The sequence below is a fragment of the Oryzias latipes genome, chromosome 6 (genome assembly GCF_002234675.1).
Source record: "Oryzias latipes chromosome 6, ASM223467v1".
In the NCBI taxonomy this organism is placed as follows: Eukaryota; Metazoa; Chordata; class Actinopteri; order Beloniformes; family Adrianichthyidae; genus Oryzias; species Oryzias latipes.
Genome location: NC_019864.2, coordinates 23,508,939 through 23,527,123, shown reverse-complemented (window position 1 = coordinate 23,527,123; position 18,185 = coordinate 23,508,939). Strand labels below are relative to the sequence as shown.

The window sequence follows — 18,185 nt, the reverse complement described above, 5'->3', positions numbered from 1 at the left end:
TTTCAGTAGGTCATGGGAAGGTCATCTGCTTTGCCACCTTTCTGGTTCTAGGCACGTTTAAGCTTATTTATTAAAGTTTTGGCTTTTTCTGCCACAAAAAAAAAAAACGTTTCTCAAATGTTTTTCACAACAAATTTGCGATTTGGTTTTACTAGAGCACTGGGGCAGTTCCCTCTGGTTTTGCACTGGGCTGTTTGGTCCAAGCACGTCGTTTCCGTGTCCAGTTCTTTTTGCACGTGTGAAAGGTCACTAATATTCTGGTGTGGCTGATAGCAGGAATTACTTCAGTGTGAACAAAAACCCCTTTCTTCCACAGACAATGTAACTATAATATAAAGTGTTGGTGACAAAAGAATGATGGACTCCTGAAAACAAGCGGCTGAAATGCGCTTCCTCCGCAGGGTGGCTGGGCGCTCCATCAGAGACAGGGTGAAAAGCTCGGTCACCCGCAGAGAGCTCGGAGTAAGACCACTTCTCTTCCACATCGAAAGGAGCTAGTTGAGTTGGCTCGGCCATCTAGTCCGGATGGCTCCTGGACGCCTCCCTGGAGAGGTGTTCCGGGCGGAGGCCCCGGGGAAGACCCAGGACACGCTGGAGAGACTACGTCTCTCGGCTGGCCTGGGAACGCCTTGGGGTCCCCCCAGAGGAGCTGGAGGAAGTGGCTGGAGCGAGGGAAGTCTGGGCATCTCTGCTTAGACTGCTGCCCCCGCGACCCGGTACCGGATAAGCGGAGGAGGATGGATGGATGGATGGATGGGGACAATGAGCTGTGTAATCTTAGAGAATGGAAAAAAAAGAGTCCAGAGTTCATCTGATTCATTAAAAAAGTTGGAAAAGATTGAAAATATTCACTTTAACAACAGTTTATGGAAATTCATGTTGATAAGGGATGCCACAATTCTGGATTAAAAACCAAACCGTATTTTACACCATTAAACCCAAACGTCTCTACCTGCTGCCGAGTGGCGTTGTAGGGTTCTGGCAGCCGCAGCTGCTGCGGTGGGGGTCTTGGTGTGGGGATGGCTGGGCACTCTCCCTCCTTCTATTTACATTCCATCATCCATTTTAGAGGAACATGAACACTCACTTGAGCACAGGTGTTAGCTCACCTTTGCACAAATAGTTTGCGTGATTGAATGAAATGTTTCACACTAGTTGGTTTGAATGCATAACTATGCATTTGGGAATAGTATTTGTATTGTGTACATGTTGACATGTGGACATTTTTGGAGCCAACAGGTATGTTTGTAACATTTGAGTGTGTGTATTACATCTGAACCTGACAGTAATGATAAACATCCAGAAACTTGTTGCTTTATGCTGCTTCATGGTTTTACCCCCCCCCCCCCTCTTCTATAATCACCCTCCTATCCCCATTCTCTAACATACCTCTCTCTTCTTCCCTCCATTCCTTTTCCGTCCGGTCCAACACAAAAGATTTAGATTAAAATGAATAAAGTTTGGTCTCATATTACAAAAGGGGTTTATTCAGACATACCTCTGGTTTGTCAGAAGATTCATAACCCCTATTGTTAAAGTAAAATATGTCCAACACAAGAGGCATTCAGCTCTAATCTGTTTGCCCAGCTGTTGGACAGGACAAGTAAAAAAAAAAAAAGAGAGAGAGAAAAAAAAGGATGAGAGGCGACTGCAATCTCTGCTGTTTATAACAGCCAAAACTCACTCACTCTCCATGTCTGTTTCCTTTCCTCCCTTTGGACACCCCACATTTCCTGATAATGAAAACTCCTGACGTGGATTAAAGACAAACATCTGGGACTTGAATCTCACACAGACTCCTTTGGAAATCTGTTCCAACGTTTGTTGTTTGTTGATTTAATATGATTAGTGAAGTGAGCTCTGCGGTGCACATTCAAGTCAAGAGCGACTTGTGTTAATTGGTTCTGAAGTTTATTAATTGGAAGTAAACAAGACTCTACTTAAAATTTGCATTGCTTTGATGAAGTCATTCAGTTTAATTTCTATTTGATATTTAATAGAGTATAGATATAAATAGTTGTTGAGTTAATTAAAATAAAGATAACTTTGTTAAGGTAATGCTTGATGAGGTTGACCCCATGTTAGGAGCTCCTTGGGGAATGGTAGGTCCATTTAATTTTATGAGTCCAAAGCAGCAGATTGACAACTGAACTGAATGGTCCACATGTTAGAAGGGGTTATCCCCGGATAGCAGGACTATCAGTGCAATTCCCAACACAAGTTCCCTGCTGTAATAGACTAAAACCATGAATTGCAGAGTCAAGTTGCATCAGTGTCTTAATGGAAATCAAACATACAATTGATGTAAATTGACAATGTTGAAAATGCAATTCAGATATCCACCTTAGACTATATGTAGTGTTTCAGATAAAACAGAAGTCAATCTCTGTCTGTTTCATATAATAATGTGTTTTCCTTTCTCTGCTTCCCATTATTTTCCTGCATTTGCCTCTGAGCTGCTCAGACTCCAGAGGACTTTGTTATGGCTTTCCTCTTTTTTTTGCACAATATTATTCTGATCAGCTTTGATCTCCTGGATTTTGCCATTTTAATCAGTGGTACGGTTTATCCTGCACAGTTCTTTATCTTATTCCTTTTTGCTGCTTTTTTAAGGCTTACCAGATGTTAAGGGGTGGGGCTCTGGTAATAGTAGTTTTTGGTGCATTTAAGAAAATTTTGACTGGACAACATTTTTTTTTAGTGGTAGTCAGGAGGATGTTTGCAAAGAAACGTTTTCTTTGTTTTTTTCCTTTTTTGCTTAACAGACTTGAATGAAAAGTATCCACCATCACCACTACCAAACAGTGGGTCATTATCGCTGCTGTCCCGTCCACCTCCATCATTCCCTCTTTGCATTCCTGTGCGCCGTGTTATTCCTGTCAGCCCGTCGTTGTTTAACACCCACTAGGCGGATATTGGATAAGCCGTGTTCGCAGCCCCCGTCTCAGCCCAGGCTCCTGTCTTGTGTGTTGGCATTTACTGCGTGACAGCAGCTCCACATCCCTCTTCATTAGGGACGCTAGAGCTGGTTATATTTTGCGCCAATCAGCCTCGGCATAATCACTTGTGTTCAACACAGCAATCTAGCTCATGACAAGATAATTACCACGGTTTCTGGAGGGAGGTGGCCACTCGGGAGGACTAAAGAACACGAGCAGGGTTTGTTACAGAAGCAGTTGCTCCGTCTGTGTTGTGTAGTTCAGTTTCCATCCAGTTAATCAAGTTGTTTGGAAAAAAACACCTTTAGAAATCTGTGAAAATTTACTTTTTTTTAAACTGCTGCTGATCCAGAGATTTGCATCTATTCATTCCACCTATTAACTGATTGTGTGGTTTCAAACAACAAACAGGCATTTAGGTGTTACCATTTAACCACCAAAGTGGATATTTCACAGCTTAAAAAAACATTAATCCAATGTAATGCATCTAAAAAGTTCTGTTTCAATGCCTGGATCACCTGGAGCAGCTCATTTCACAATGTTTTCCTGTTTCTGGTATATGACTCATGAAAGTTTAATGAGCAAAAAAAAAAAAACTGTTAATGTATTCTGTCTTTGAAAACTCCAGTTTCAGCTGTTGCTGAGAGAAAAAAAAATCCCAGAAAGTGCTCTTTTATTTTGAGAACTTCACCAGTTTTCAGTCCATCAGCAGTTATAAACCTCCATCCGACAGGTCACACAATCAAACCCCGGCTTCCCCCGGGGGTTTTGCAGTTTTTTCCTGCTGCACTCTGTCGGGTTTCAGTGGCCTTTAAGTATCCCTTGCAGCCCACCTCTTCCATTTAACTGTTCTCTTCAGACTCTTTTTCCAGCCAGCCTCCTGTTCTCGCTGCATGTTTTGCTCCAAGTGTTCATAAACAAAAAACCTCCCTGAGAGCATTGTTGCTTTAATTCCCATGACAGAACTGAGGGCAGGAATTCATCATTGGCTGTAACATTGAGCTCCAGTCTTCTCAGCTCAAGGTCAAACCAATTACTGGACTTTCACTTCCTCCCTGACCTCCTTGTCCCCCTTCTTCTTACATAGTTCAGGGGTTTTCTTTTGCATGTCCACAACCCTGCATCCATCTGTTACACTTCCCTCTTTCCAGATACCATCCAAGCCTACTTTTTGTGTTTCATTCTTACTGTTTTTTCTGAGCCCACATATGTATGGAGTCAGCAGCAATTAGGGTTGGGCGATGTCCCTTAAATTGGCAGTTGACGATGTTTGCAGTAAACCATCGGGATGGACAATGAAATCGTCGGGGGGGCTATTTTTAATTTTTCTTTATTATATAATTATTATTCGTTATTTTACCTTATTCCTTCATTTATTGTATTTCCCAACTAATGACTCATCCACGATGATCCAGTATAAACTGAGGGAATTGACTTTAACAAAAAAAATGAAATAAATAACAAAATAGAAAAGAAGTAGTTCGCTCTTGCACTTGATTAGTCAAGTGGATCTGAGCAGAGCAGACAGACTTTCTGTTTGAGGGGAAGGGAGGATGCTTTGTTACGTGTGTGCTATGTGTGGGAGACTTCGGACTGCGATCCGTCCCGCAGCTCTAGGTGAACGAGCTACCGAACTCAGGAGAACCGGGTCTCCCGGTAAAAGTGTGTGTCCGGGCAGAGCTCAGACCGTCAGCTCACACAGTGGCTTTGGGGCAGTGTGTGAGCTTTTCAAAGCAAAAATGTCTTTCATTCCTTAGAGACCGTTCAAACAATCATGTGGATTTGTGTTTCCAGTCGTGTCCCGACAAAATAACGGATGTTATTCTCATGTAGTCACTTTCAGCCAAGCTGCAGATTGCAGCATTTCCCGCATGGATTTTATGTTCATCAAAGACTAAATGTTGTTAGCCCATGTTAGCCTCTCTTAGTCCTGGCTTCCTCCGGCTCCGTGCTTCAACAGAAGAAGCACTGACCACATGGATTAAAATTAAAATGATGAGCGAACAGGCGCTTCATGATAACCGTAACATTAATAAAAGCACGTTTAGAAGATCATCTAGGATATTATGGAGCTGCCAGATATCTATGTATGTAGCCTCTCTGCGGAACTAATTTCCTCTTCTGGTATTTCAAACACTACTGCGCATGTGCGAAGGATTTATTCCGACCGAAAGTGTGACCATGTGAACATTTGTTATAATCGTAAAAAGTTTTTCTGGGCCCATGTACACGGTTGAATTCTAATCCGACCATTAATCCGATCAAGGTATTTTGCACACGTAACCGCGGTTTATGGTGTCAACTCGCAGTGCGGCGGGGGCTTGGCATCATGATGGTGTCTCTCTATCGTGATGTCAGTCAGCCATCAAAATGGACGATGGTATCGTCCATCGGCACAACCCTTGCAGCAGTAATCTAGGATTTTGTGCTAATCGCTCACAGAAATCTTTGTAGACCTACTTGTTCAGAGAATGATTTTCTACAAAAGTTTGGATGACTTTTTTTTCATTTTCATGAATCTGCTTGTCTTGACATGAAGCCTCTCACAGGAGTTTCATGTGTAGAAGCCAATTGAGGAAAAAGTCCAATAAGGGCAGATCTTATGAAAGTGAAAAGGAGCATTGTTAAATTGAAAAGCCTGGCATATAACAGTGTTTCGGAAAGTGGAGCAGTCTTCAGGGGTTAGACCAAAGTAAAAACATCAAGGCACAGTTCTGACTGGACTGCAGAGAAAGGAGGATGTGGGGGTTTTATTTTATAGTCCAGCGGAGCTGGCTCGAATGGAAAACGGAAAAATGTCCTTCTTTATTTGTTGTGTTTTGGTTTTCCCTGAGCAGACCAAAATACATGAAAATGTGATCACAGACTTAGTCATCCAGACTGACGTGTCCAAGCAGAAATGTGGGATTTATATGGAAGGAAACAAATGCTCAAAAAAGATGAACAAGTAACTGAATCAAGCAAAATAAACTTTTAAGGGAATTTCAAACTAAGTTTTTTTTAGGGGAGGACAACTGTTAAGATGCTTAACACAAAGAAAAATCCTTAACATCCATGTTTCAAGTCTCTTGGTCCACATACAACTGGCAGTTTCCTCTGGACGAGGAAGAACAAGAACTGGACTGATGCTTAATGGTCCACAGAGTTTTTTTTTTTCATATGGAAGTTAAGTTTTTATTTCTTTTCCAAATCAAGATTTGGAGAAAGCGGGGAGACACAGAATCCAAGTTGCTTGAGAAGCATTATAATGTCAGTTAGTGGTGTTGGTCCACTTTTGTTGGATCAGGTTCAAGGTTAACCCAACCACCTTCCAGGGAGTTTAAAGTCCCACTGCGATCATCTCTTGATCTTGAGCTACTTTAAAGGTCTTTTAGTTATGATTATGCCGTTTTTAGCCAAAGACAAAACAAAACTGTATTCTAGGACATGGTTTCTGCATAGTGGCGGTAGTTCATTAGAAATTCCCTTCTGAGTTGTGGGCAGAACCCCCCCCCTCCGTTGCTTAGACTTCGTAGCAGTGAGTTTGTGGCCTGCACAGAATATTCTTTACGTCACAAATGGCCTTTTTTTCAAACAGCATTTTTTCTGTCTGTTCCTGATTCACAACGACTTGAAGAAAGAAATATTCAGAAATGTAATTTTGGGCTTTATTTTCTTATTATATGTAATCCATTATCAGACTAATGCCACAAAAACATGTTAATAACCCCAAAAACGCGATTGTTTTTTTTTTTTAACATCATGGGTCTTTGAGGATTTATGCCTCCCTCCTGTGACCCTCTTTGTGGATCGATGCTGCACACACTGCCAAAGGCACCAGGTTGTGATTTGGAAATCATTGTCTCCTTGTGTCTGATTCAGCTGCTCACCCAAACTTCTATGAGTATAATTTTAAGAACTTCAGTCCAATCATTTTATATAGATGTCTCTGTCCAGATGGAAAACATTTCAATGCTTAAAAGGTTTTCTTTGACATAATATTAAAGGTGGCTGGTGTTGGTATACATTCCATCTCTCCATCTTTTCCTTCCACTGAAGGAACTATCATGGGACAGATGCAGGAAAACTATGGTCGGTTAAGAATCAAGCGCAAAATGAAAACTGCCAGAAGCTATTTGAGAATCATCACCTTAACTCTCAGCTGCCAGAGGCAAAGAACCCCTTCACGGTTGGGTGTCCTGACCTCTCGTTTCTCCTTAAAATTACAGCAAAAGGAAAACTTTCCTGACCGCAGCTGTGATCATTTATCTGTGGCGGGCGGTGGTTAAAGCGAATTTATAACCTTGCAAAATGTCAGAGTTTTTCTTTTCCCCAAAAGGCCGGGAAACACAATCAGTCAGTTAAGGTTTAGACGACCTGAGTGAGGCAGTTACCATGACACTTACTACAGGCTCTGAATGACGGAGTAGACAATAGACCCCTGAATGGTATGAGACCATCATTACACAATGTATTAAATTAAGCAGGTTGATACAGTTTTTGCTTTCTCGTCTCCTTGTCTGCTCTCCCCATTCCTCCAGTGGCTCTGGATGGTAATGATGTTTAAGGTTTAAACCTGAGCGGCTCCTCCATAGCCTTTGGCTAGTCTCAGATGAGCAGCTGAACGCAGCCTTTAAAGCGTCCTTTTCATTACCAGACCCACTTGAAATGCTAATTCAAAAGGCTTTCTGCTGAAAACCACGCATTTCTTCCTTAACAAGGCCCTCATTTCAAACGCGCTTTGAAAAGCTATCTTCATTTTAGTGGCAACAAATAATTTCTTATCAGGGCTCCTTTTTTGTGTGTGTTTTTTATATTTTCTTTTTGTTTGCCATTAAGAACATTTTTGCCCGCTCTTCCAAATCTTTTGAAAGATTTTCACGGCACAACCCAACCAGAGAGAAGGAAGCGTTTGCTCTGGGACTGATTTGTAGGTGTGCCTCTCCTCATATATACTCACATCTTTTTTTATGCACAAACAGGCCCTTTGAGTAATGACCAGTATAAAAGCGTGCCGCCTCATCCCTCAGACTTTATTAATTGCTGCCTTTTTGGCTCTTTGTAACAAACACGGTTTTGCCGCGACAAAGCTCGACAATGATCCATGCTGATTAAAATGAGGATGTTTCCTCAGGTGAAGGTGTCATATATTACACCTGACAGTGGTTTGATGGATTACCCCGCCCCCTGGGAGCAGGAAAAGCAGACACCAAACCCACAGAAAAAAATCATTTGGAAACTCCTAAACCTACAAAACAGACTGCAGAGGAGAACAGTGCTTTTGAATATAGCTTCTTCATACAAGAACACAACATAGTTTGTCTCTTTTGTGTTTGAGTATTAGTCCATGACCATATGTATAAATAAAACAAGATCAACCTGCTAAAAATGTAAGACATTTTTGTGAAAATGCACAGAAAAGAGAAGCATTTAGGTACATTTTCCTAATGATGAGTTGCTGATCTTGTAATAACAATGAAGTTTTACTTTTAAAAGTTCTCTTTGCATGGCTAATATTTGTGATTGCAACCATTTATTCACATGCTCAGGTTAGAACTGGCAACTCAGATCTGTTCACTGAAACCAACTGGTATCAAATCTGCAAATGAACAAAGAGTTTTATCTACTGGTGGAACCAAGAGGATATTCCAACAAGTTTTTCATGATCAAATGTTTTCTCCAAAACATGTGAAAACTCCCGAGATCCTTTTAGGATTCAGATGGGAAAAGATGTTGTGATGTCAGTTCAGATTCTCAGTGATCCAGGTTGTGATAAAATGAAAAGTTCTAAATTCTACTGGACAAAATGTTTTGTTTGAAAACATTTCACCTTTCATCGGAGCGGCTTTTTCAGTTCTGTCCGACTGGTGTTGAGCTAGAGATATCTTTCAAGGCCAACAGGGCCCCTAACCACCGAGTCGTTGACCCCCGTGTTGATGAGTCAGACTTACTAAGGGTGACCGTTTGTCTCATTAACAAAGGGAGAGAATAAGGTGACTGGTGCTTCTAATATAAATCCAGATCCAAAGGTCAGGGTTGCCCAGAAAATCTTAACTGCCAACTAGCAAAATAAATGGTTAGGTTTTTCCTTGAAGGTAACACATACAAAAAAAAAATGTAACACATACAAATACAAACAAGAAGACCAAAGATGCTTTTCTGTTGTAGTCTTAAAACTAGTTAAACACAAACATTTTGCTTTTTGTTTAGTGCCAAAAAATAAAACTAAATGCTGAGGAAATACCTGAAATAATTAAAAATGAAAACATTGATGGAATAGTCTGCAACAAACATAGTTGCTAGTGGCGGATCGGGTAAAATAACTGTCAACAAGAACTCCTTAAAGATCCAATCCCGATGGAAAATTGTGTTTTTGATATTTTAACATGTTTTTGTGGCATTTTCTGATGATGGGGGGATATATATTAAAAAAAATGATTATTCAAATTGTTGTGAATCAGAAGCAAACATTTATTAAGAGCTTATGTGTGATGCAGAAAATTCACTGGGCAGGCCACAACCCCCCCCCCCCCCCTTCCGACTCAGCAACAGGGAGGGGAAGGGGGCTGTCCTTGCACCAACAGCCCCGCCCACAACTCAGAGACAAATTTGAAATGAAGTTAGGCCGCTCTACAAAAACTATGTCCTTGAAAATAAAACAATATTTCTGGATTTTGACTAAAAACAGTATAATCATAATTAAAAGACCACTGGGAACACTTTGAAAATAGATCACAAGATGATCAGAGTGGGACTTCAATCCCAACTAATGTTCATGCTGTGTCCAGCAACAGCACCGCAACATGCATGACATGTCTGACCTACTCTAACCACCACGTGAAGATTGTTAGAAAGGAAACTGATCTTTTAGCAATTGTGTTCCAAGGCCTGGTGAGCATCCTCTTTACCCAGCCTCTTCACTGTTCTCCATTCATATTTAATACTTCAGAGAATGACTTGATTGGGAACTACAGCTTTAGTGCTTTTTATAAGATATGGGTTTAAAAACTGTTGAGTTTTATACATTTCTGTATTTCTTTTAGCTGCCATTGCAGCAGTGATATTGGCTGTCAAGCCCAAACCAATCAGGGGACCCTTCCTCTGCAACAGCACAGGGACTGTAATCGGCTACATCAAATAACACAGCACGCTTTTATGTGCTGATATTACTGCCTCTGCCAGTAGCAACAGAGCCGCCATCATTAGAAATTGTAACATGGTCATAAAGGCTGGGCTCTAATGCGAATTGTGGTGCTGTGGTGTTTGGAGCGCTGGGTTTAATGTGAATCATAAAAATTTTTACACAAATTGCTTGGATAGGAGTTATGAGGGAGGTCTAGATGAAGAAATCTCAGAAGAGTAGTAAGCTTCTTCAAAAGGAAAAGGGAAAGAAGTCATTGAACAATTGAAAAGATAAGTACTTTTTTGACTCCAAATATGTGTAGGCTTTTTTATACCAGCGTCTTATTTTGTACAGTGCAATTACAGCAGCTCGCTTGAGGGACAAGTAAATTAGGATGTAATAGGACAGATGATTCAGCGTGACTGAATGACGACATAAAGGCCCAGCCATCCATCTGTTCCTCGGCCTCCGTGCATTTGTAATTGCATTAGTGCAGTGTTGATTCTTTATTAGACACCTTTTCCCCAAGTCCCCAAGCTCATTTTCCTTTATTAGACCAAGTCTGGAACGACAATACAAAGCGTTGTGTCGCAGAGTCCCTCAAGACACAACTTCATTCTAACGTGAACAGGGGGATAAGGGGCCAAAGCCGAACCCTAGGAAGGAATCTGGGCAGAAATGCTGCAGGCTGCTTTTATGTTTGGAACTAAATTGTCTTTCAAATGGATTTGTGTTGCTTTAACAAGCAGGATTTTTGTGTAATTGCCATTTTGCTTTTGTTTGAAAATTTACTTTCAAGACATAATTATTCATATTTTGTTTTGACCTCAAAGTATTGCCGGTACTGAGGAACTTGAAGTAAAATGATACTTTACCATTTTTCCCTCCAACCTTTGTTTAAGGCTTACAACATGAGGTTGTGCCTTCAATTGTAGAAATCAAGAAAACATGTAAACTTGCAAAAGTACAGAAGACATAGAGCTAAGAAAGGGAACACTCTGTATAAGGGAGGAAAACAAAAAAAAAAAGGATCAAATATATATTATTAAACTACTAATTTATTCAGAAAATAAGAAATGAAGAGCAATAATAAAAATAGTAATACTTAAATTAAGGAATTGGAAACTGGAAGCAACTGCTATATTGTTTAAAAAAAGGGTCCCTTATTTGTAAATGTATTTGAACTTTTAATTAATTGAACAAGTATTTATGCAACTCAAAACAATTGAGATTTTTAAAAATACTAAATAGAAAAGTCCCAAGTTCAGTTAAGAGTTTGAATACATATGTCCTGTTTTTAATTAATGTACTTTTTGCTAAGAAATAGTATGTATGAAGAACATTGTGAAATACATTAGCAAAACTTACAAAATGTATCCCAAGTTTGACATGTATGCTTAGGTAAAAAAAAAAAAAAAAAGATTTTCCAGTTTTATTTGAGACCCACTCTGACGGAAAATTGTATTTGTGGTGTTTTAACACGTTCTTTTGGCATTTTTCTGATGGAGGACATATATAAAGAAAATTAGGCTTAAGATTGCATTTCTGAGTATTTCTTTATTTAAATCATTGTGAATCAGAAGCAGACAAAAAATGCAGTTGGAAAAAAGCTTGTAGCAGTGAACTAAAGGCATGACCCCAAGCTCCCTTCCTTACTCCATTCTGATGTACGCACTGGCAGACAAATAGAACCGTGTACGTCTTTGTTTCCTTCGTCTCAGCTAGCATCTGCCTCAAAACTACGGCTGGATAGCTCCTATATTGCTTGCCATTTTTGCTGCACCTGAAATGTTAATGTGTTGGTGTGAGGGGCTGTAAGCTATCAGAATAGTGTAAACAAAAGGGATAATGGGAAGTGGGGGAAAGCTAACTGTCCCGCCCACATCTCAGGCAAATTTCTAATGACCTGCTCCCATTCTGCAGAAACTATGTCCAAGAAAATGACAGGTTTTTGTGGGGCTAAAAATGGCATATTCATAATTAAAAGACCACTGGGAACACTTTGAAAATAGATCAAAAGATGATCAGAGCGGGACTTCAATCATGAGGATTTTATTAGTTCCTCTGAAAAAACAGTGTCTGGTAAATGTAACATGCAATATAATGTTTATGTGTTTAAATAATCTTTCTTTGGTTAATTTAGCATTTTTCCACATTCATCTGATCCTATAAATAGAGTCTTAACAGCTCAAATGCACATGCTCTTTTTTTTCACATAGGTGTAGTCTTTTTTGCCAGCTTTGTCACTCATCAATCTTTGGCGTTTATATGAAAGAGCTGTCCAGGCATCAGATGTTTCCTCCATATTTTCAAAGCAACCACACCTGCTGCTCTGGTTCTTAGAAATCCTCAGTGACAGAAGATATTTGTCATTTTCTAGATAATGAGACCTATTTTTTATTTTTTTTGAAATTCCAAATCAGAAAACACAACTGCAGGAAAGCGATTTAAATTCAACAAAATGTTAAGATACAGTGTTTCCTCGTTTATTGCAGGAACAACATTAAAAAATAAGCCACAATAGGTAAAGTCAGCAAAGAGGGATTATAGATGTTTTAAATCAGAAACAGTTGGATCAAACTAAGCTTTCACTCATTATTCATTTTTCACTTGAATAATTTTAAATCGCATTTTCAGAGGAGGAGGTTTCTTACATGGAATACGACGCTGGAGGGATCACTCACTCCAGTTCCCATATACAGTCAATTAGAAATACTCAAAAATGCAATTTTGAGCTCAAATTTCTTTATATAAGTCCTTCTTCATCAGAAAAAGGTCACAAGCACGTGTTAAAAAACCCAAACACAATTTACATCAGAGTGGATCTTTAAAGTGGTGCTGGAGAGATCAGAGGCAACTCAAGAAAGGTTTTTGTTTCTGGTACACTGTTCTTGTTCATGTTCATGTTTGTTTATGTTGAAATGACAGCATTTAGTGCTACAATTTTTCAGTTTATATTTGAAATAACTCCTGGAGGATAAAAACATACATGGTGTGATGATCCTCAATATTCCTCTCCATCTATTCTATAACATCTATTTTATATAAGCAGATACACACCACATAATGAAGGATGGCTCACGCTGACAGGCTTCAGCTTACCTTTCTCTATTTGAAGTTTTTTCTTTTATTTTTCTCTGTAAGCCCTGAAAAAACAACCCAGTGATTGAAATCATCAAACTGTCTGCAGAAATGGAGGAAGGTGTTATGCGAAGGAGGACAGCAAGAACGTAGGGTGATATTAAATGAAAGGAATATGTGGGATTCTTCTCTTTTTAATCTTCCTACTTTTGCTCCTTCTCTAATTGTTGTCTTTTCACTTTCTCTCCAAACCTTCTCACGTCTTTGTTCCCTCCCAGTCCACTTCATTTTAATTGTCCACTCCTGAACTGGCCTTTCTTTCATCTCTCTTGGCCGTTCTTGTTTGTTTCAGATGCATTATACTGTAATCCTCCATCTCTTCCTGCCCTCCTCATCTCTTTCTGCACTTTAATGTGCATCTCCTCTTCCTCCCCTGCTTCTGACTCCTCTGCCTCTCCTGTTTTCTTGCTTTTAGACATAGGTGTCATTTTGTGTTATTACGATAATTACAGCAAACAAACAAGGCCATTACAGAGAGATTTGCATCTGATTGCGGCATCTTGTGTTATTCACTGAGGCCTGGCGTAAACCGTGCACGTCTGTTGGGTTGTTTGATTTAAGCCTAATGAAAGCAAAACACTGAATTTCTAAAAAAAACATCTCAAAAATGTTTGTGAAATTAAGAAAAAGGCCAGATAGTCAAACTGCAGTTTAATTATGTTTTGCATTTTAATACAGCAAACTGAAGCAAATGAAGATTTTTACTAACATCAGCTAAATATTTCAAAATGTTTGCTGAACTATTGTGTGAAATATTTTTTTTCAGTAAAAAGTTTTGATCTTTTAATGTCTCAATTTTAAGACCTTGTTTTACTAAAGAAACAAACGATTATTTTAATCTCCCTAACGAATAAAACAACTCATAATATCTCCTCTATTTTTGAAGCTTTTCTACCAGCTGTATGACATTTAATGGTCTTACCAACAAATTGTGACAAAGTATGAAATATCTGCAAAGCAGTAACATGATGCACAGCGTTGTTTTCCAGTTTTTAAACAAAGCTTCTTTAGTCATGAAATGACATCATATTTTTATGTTTTCTTATATTATTATATAATTTTATATTATCATATAATTATATTATATTGTGTCAAATCTTAAGATTTGACGCAATATTGCAAGCAAACATAGACACAGTAGTTTAACTATTAGTGCAGCTGGCTAAATAAGGTTCTGATCCATAAAAGTGCAGAACTGATGGCACTAAAATATGGAAGATGGATACACTTTTTTTCTTTTAGTCTCTTTTCGTTTTGTTTTTCTTTCCTTTTTTCTCTTCTTTTTTATTTTCTTTTCTCTTTAAAAAAAAATGCACTTTTGACAGTAAAAAAATGCGACACATGGGAAGCTGAGAATGTGGCTCATTAAGAGAATGATAAACAGAGCTTTTCCTAAACGACACAAACTAGTTTATGTCAATAAATCCAGATGGCTTTCATGAAATCTCATTTCTACGTCGCTTTAATAAAATTAAAGAAAATGTACTTATAGCAGTTATCCTGGTTGTTTCATGATAGAAGTAAATCTTTTTTGGCAGGGGTTGCTCTCTTCATACGTTTTTCTTTATGAATAGCTTCATCATTTTTTGAAACCTGTCCTTACAGTTTCTTTTAAAGTTTTTCCTCATCTCCTTGACTGATGTGTTGGGGTTTTGAGTGTGGTATCCTGTCTAGATCTCAAAGGAGAAACGAAGCTCGAGGTTTGTCTAGGAGACAAAAACCCTCACCTGTGAATTTGAAAACGCAAAAATCATCACATGCTCTCAAACTTCAGCATACTTGTTTTCCTCACACCACCTCAGGGAGGAAAGAAACCTTTCAAGGTGCCGCTTACCTTCAAACGCAAAAATAAATAAATAAATAATACTCCTGCTTTAGACTGACTGGTTTTTGTCATTTGTTTACTTAAGAGTTTATGAAATGGAAAAAAAAACTGTTTTAGTTTAACCCTTAATGATAATTTGGGCTCTCTAATTAATTTCTAATGAACTGTTGCGTCACTCTACACCTGTCGTTGGTCCGTTTTTGTTTTTCCTGAATAAATGGATGGGCTGCGTTATGGCACATAATGTGTTTTATGGTCCATAAAGTGGCTGTAATGCTACAGACAGACTGGGGCTGCATGGAGCACAAAGTGAGGTTTTCTCTGAAATAACACACAGCTATTATAAAAACAGCATAGAGCAATTTTGCTGTGATAAAAGAGACGTTTTGTTCAGCCTCTGCAAAACCAAATACACTTTTCCATCCTTAGATGGGAGTACTCACCCTCAGTCGTGTCACTTTGTCAATTAAGGCCTTTACCTCGACAGTGGCCCCTTTTTGCTCCTTTTATAGACATCCATTTAAAGGTAAATTGCTTTTACAAAAGCTCACTCACTGGCGCTGTGTCTCTTTTCAGGGAGACGACGTCCTGACTGTTATAAAAACCAAGGCTCAGTGGCCGGCGTGGCAGCCGCTTAACCTGTAAGTGTTGCAGTGTCACATATTTATATGTTTGTACTTTGAGTTGGAACTTTTTCTTAAATATGAAAAGGAATGGAAACTTTGCTAAAATAAACAAAAGTAATGAATCTATACATCTTGAAGACCCAATCTGATGAAAATCATGTTTTTAGTGTTTTTGACATGTTAGCTCACTTTCATGGCTCCCTGCTCCGAGCTGTTAGCAAAGGGGAGGGGAAGGGGGGCGGGGTTGCTCCATGGCCAACTGTCCCTCCCACAACTTTGAAGGAAACTTTTATAAACTACCGTACTGCTGCTCTTCAGAAAACGACATTGGTCTCATTTTTGGCTAAAAACGTCACAATCATAATTAAAAGACCACTGGGAACGCTTTGAAATATGTGAAAAGATTATCAGAGTGGGACTTTAACAGTTTCAAATCTTTTGGTGGAAACAGATGAATTCATTCTGCCTCGAAACAAGTATTAAATCTTTTATGTGCTAATTTCAAAAGTTGGGAAAGTATCAGCTGTGGCACAATCAATGATGTGTTACAATTCAAATGTTGTTAGAATGCATGAATATAAATAACTGAATATTTTTTAACAATGGCTTGGTTTATGTAGCTCTAAGAACATTCTTGTCTAAGGAGTTGCACCCTCTGGCATCCTGGGCACTCTCTGGAATTAGCTCAAGAGCGATTAGAAACGTATCATAATTCCTGCCCTAAAGCTTGCACTGGAACGAAGAAACACACCGTTGCAGTGTATCTTTTTACCACGTCTGTTTAATTAGTGCTTCAAGCATTGTCTGTCATTTGTGATATATTGTGATGCTGCTATTTTTGCTAATGAGTGCCTTCGAACGCTCAGAGTAGGTATGGGCCATCATTTGATTTGATTCTTTTATATGTGAAATAGCTTATTTCAAGCAATCAAACAAGAATAATACACAAAAACATTACAATCATCCGTTATACATTCATACAATGACGTATCAAACTTGGGATAATTAGACATAAAATTCAATATTGTTTAAAAGGGAGTGGAAGTGGATGTCGTCGTGCTCCGTTTGCTTTTGCAAAGTTTTACTTATGTTTGGATTCGGATTTGATGACAAAGATAAAGACAAATAAACTTGAAATTACCTCGTTACCGTTGTCAGAATGTGTTATTACAGAAACATGCAAAGAGAATGCTTCATGATGAGCAATTTTCTGCTGCTGATTGGATATTTTAGAGCTTCAATTATTCGGTAATTAGCATTCCTCTGAATGTCAGAGGTCATGACATCTCAACTGGCTGTTTTGCATGTAAAAACCGTCACGGGAAATTCTTTTTAATTTTCAATTTTTCTCCCCTCGCGGCTGAAATCAGACGAGCGGCGCCATCAGCTGAGTTCTCGGTGGACCGAGCACGCCACCTCATGTCCTTCCTCACTATGCTCGGGCCAAGCCCAGACTGGAACGTCGGGTTGTCTGGAGAGGATCTCTGCACCAAGGACTGTGGCTGGATTCAGAGGCTCGTAGCCGACCTCATACCATGGGATGCAGGCACAGATAGCGGCGTCACATATGAGGTATTCTGACTTTCCTCTTTTTGGGGCTTTTTCAGCTACAATAACATGGTTGGAAGCTTCTTATACCTTTTTTGCTGCTAAGAATTTTAAGTGATAAATGTTTTTAATGGTTTTCAACAACACTAATGACTAAGCATCAACTGTTGCAAAAAATACATAAAAAAGAACAAAAAAACATATATAATTTGCTCCGGGGGAAGAAGTTGCATTGTTCGGATCACACCAAGTTCAATTCATGCGGCAAACTCGCGTCTGCTACCAGTTTTCTGCCGCATGTCAAATTCATGTCTGTTTGTCAGCAGGAAACTATCTCTAAAAAGCAACCGATTGTTAGTGGAAAAATAATAAACATATGAGCCTATTTGGTTGCTCCAGAGCATAAGTCACACCGCTGGCAAAAATATTTAAAAAATCGCAACTTATTACATATGGTAATTTAACTCCAGCAGCACATTATAGGTCATTTTTATCATGTCATTCTGCCTTCATGGGTGTAAAGCCATCAACTTGATAGTGTTTGAACACATCACTCAAAAAATATGCCAACATTTTCTATCGCGTGTTAAAATCGTGTTAAGAAACAACCTTTTGTAAACATAATTAAAATCCTGTATTTAGCTTTTATGTTAATTTCTAAGGTTAACAAGACAAAAAAAATGTAAAACCCTTTACAAAATTTTTTTTTCAACCTGTAAACTGTGCTTAAATTTTATGTCAAAGGTTTTTCTTTTTTTCCCAAAAGTAACTAAGCTGACGGACTGGGGCAAAACATTATCCTTAAATGATGATGATCTCTTTTTTTCAGAAAACACAAAAAACTGACCGCACAATGATGAATTTTGAAATGTGTTCTTGGTTTCACTAAAATATATTAAAAAGTAAATATGAAGAAATGTCATCTGGATCTATAACATGAAAAGAAAATAAATGATTTACACAATTTGTTTAACTCACCCTTATGACATTGTATACCTTGGACA

General features: G+C 38.8%; 1 protein-coding gene across 1 annotated transcript in view; it reads left to right on the top strand.

The window, feature by feature from the left end:
- Window positions 1-18,185, top strand: part of LOC101161803 (spondin-1) — a 112,471-nt gene that overhangs the window by 64,302 nt on the left and 29,984 nt on the right. The window contains exons 7-8 of the mRNA XM_023955942.1: window positions 15,584-15,648; window positions 17,004-17,205. Coding sequence (XP_023811710.1) covers window positions 15,584-15,648; window positions 17,004-17,205 — 267 coding nt within the window. The remainder of the gene's footprint in view (window positions 1-15,583; window positions 15,649-17,003; window positions 17,206-18,185) is intronic.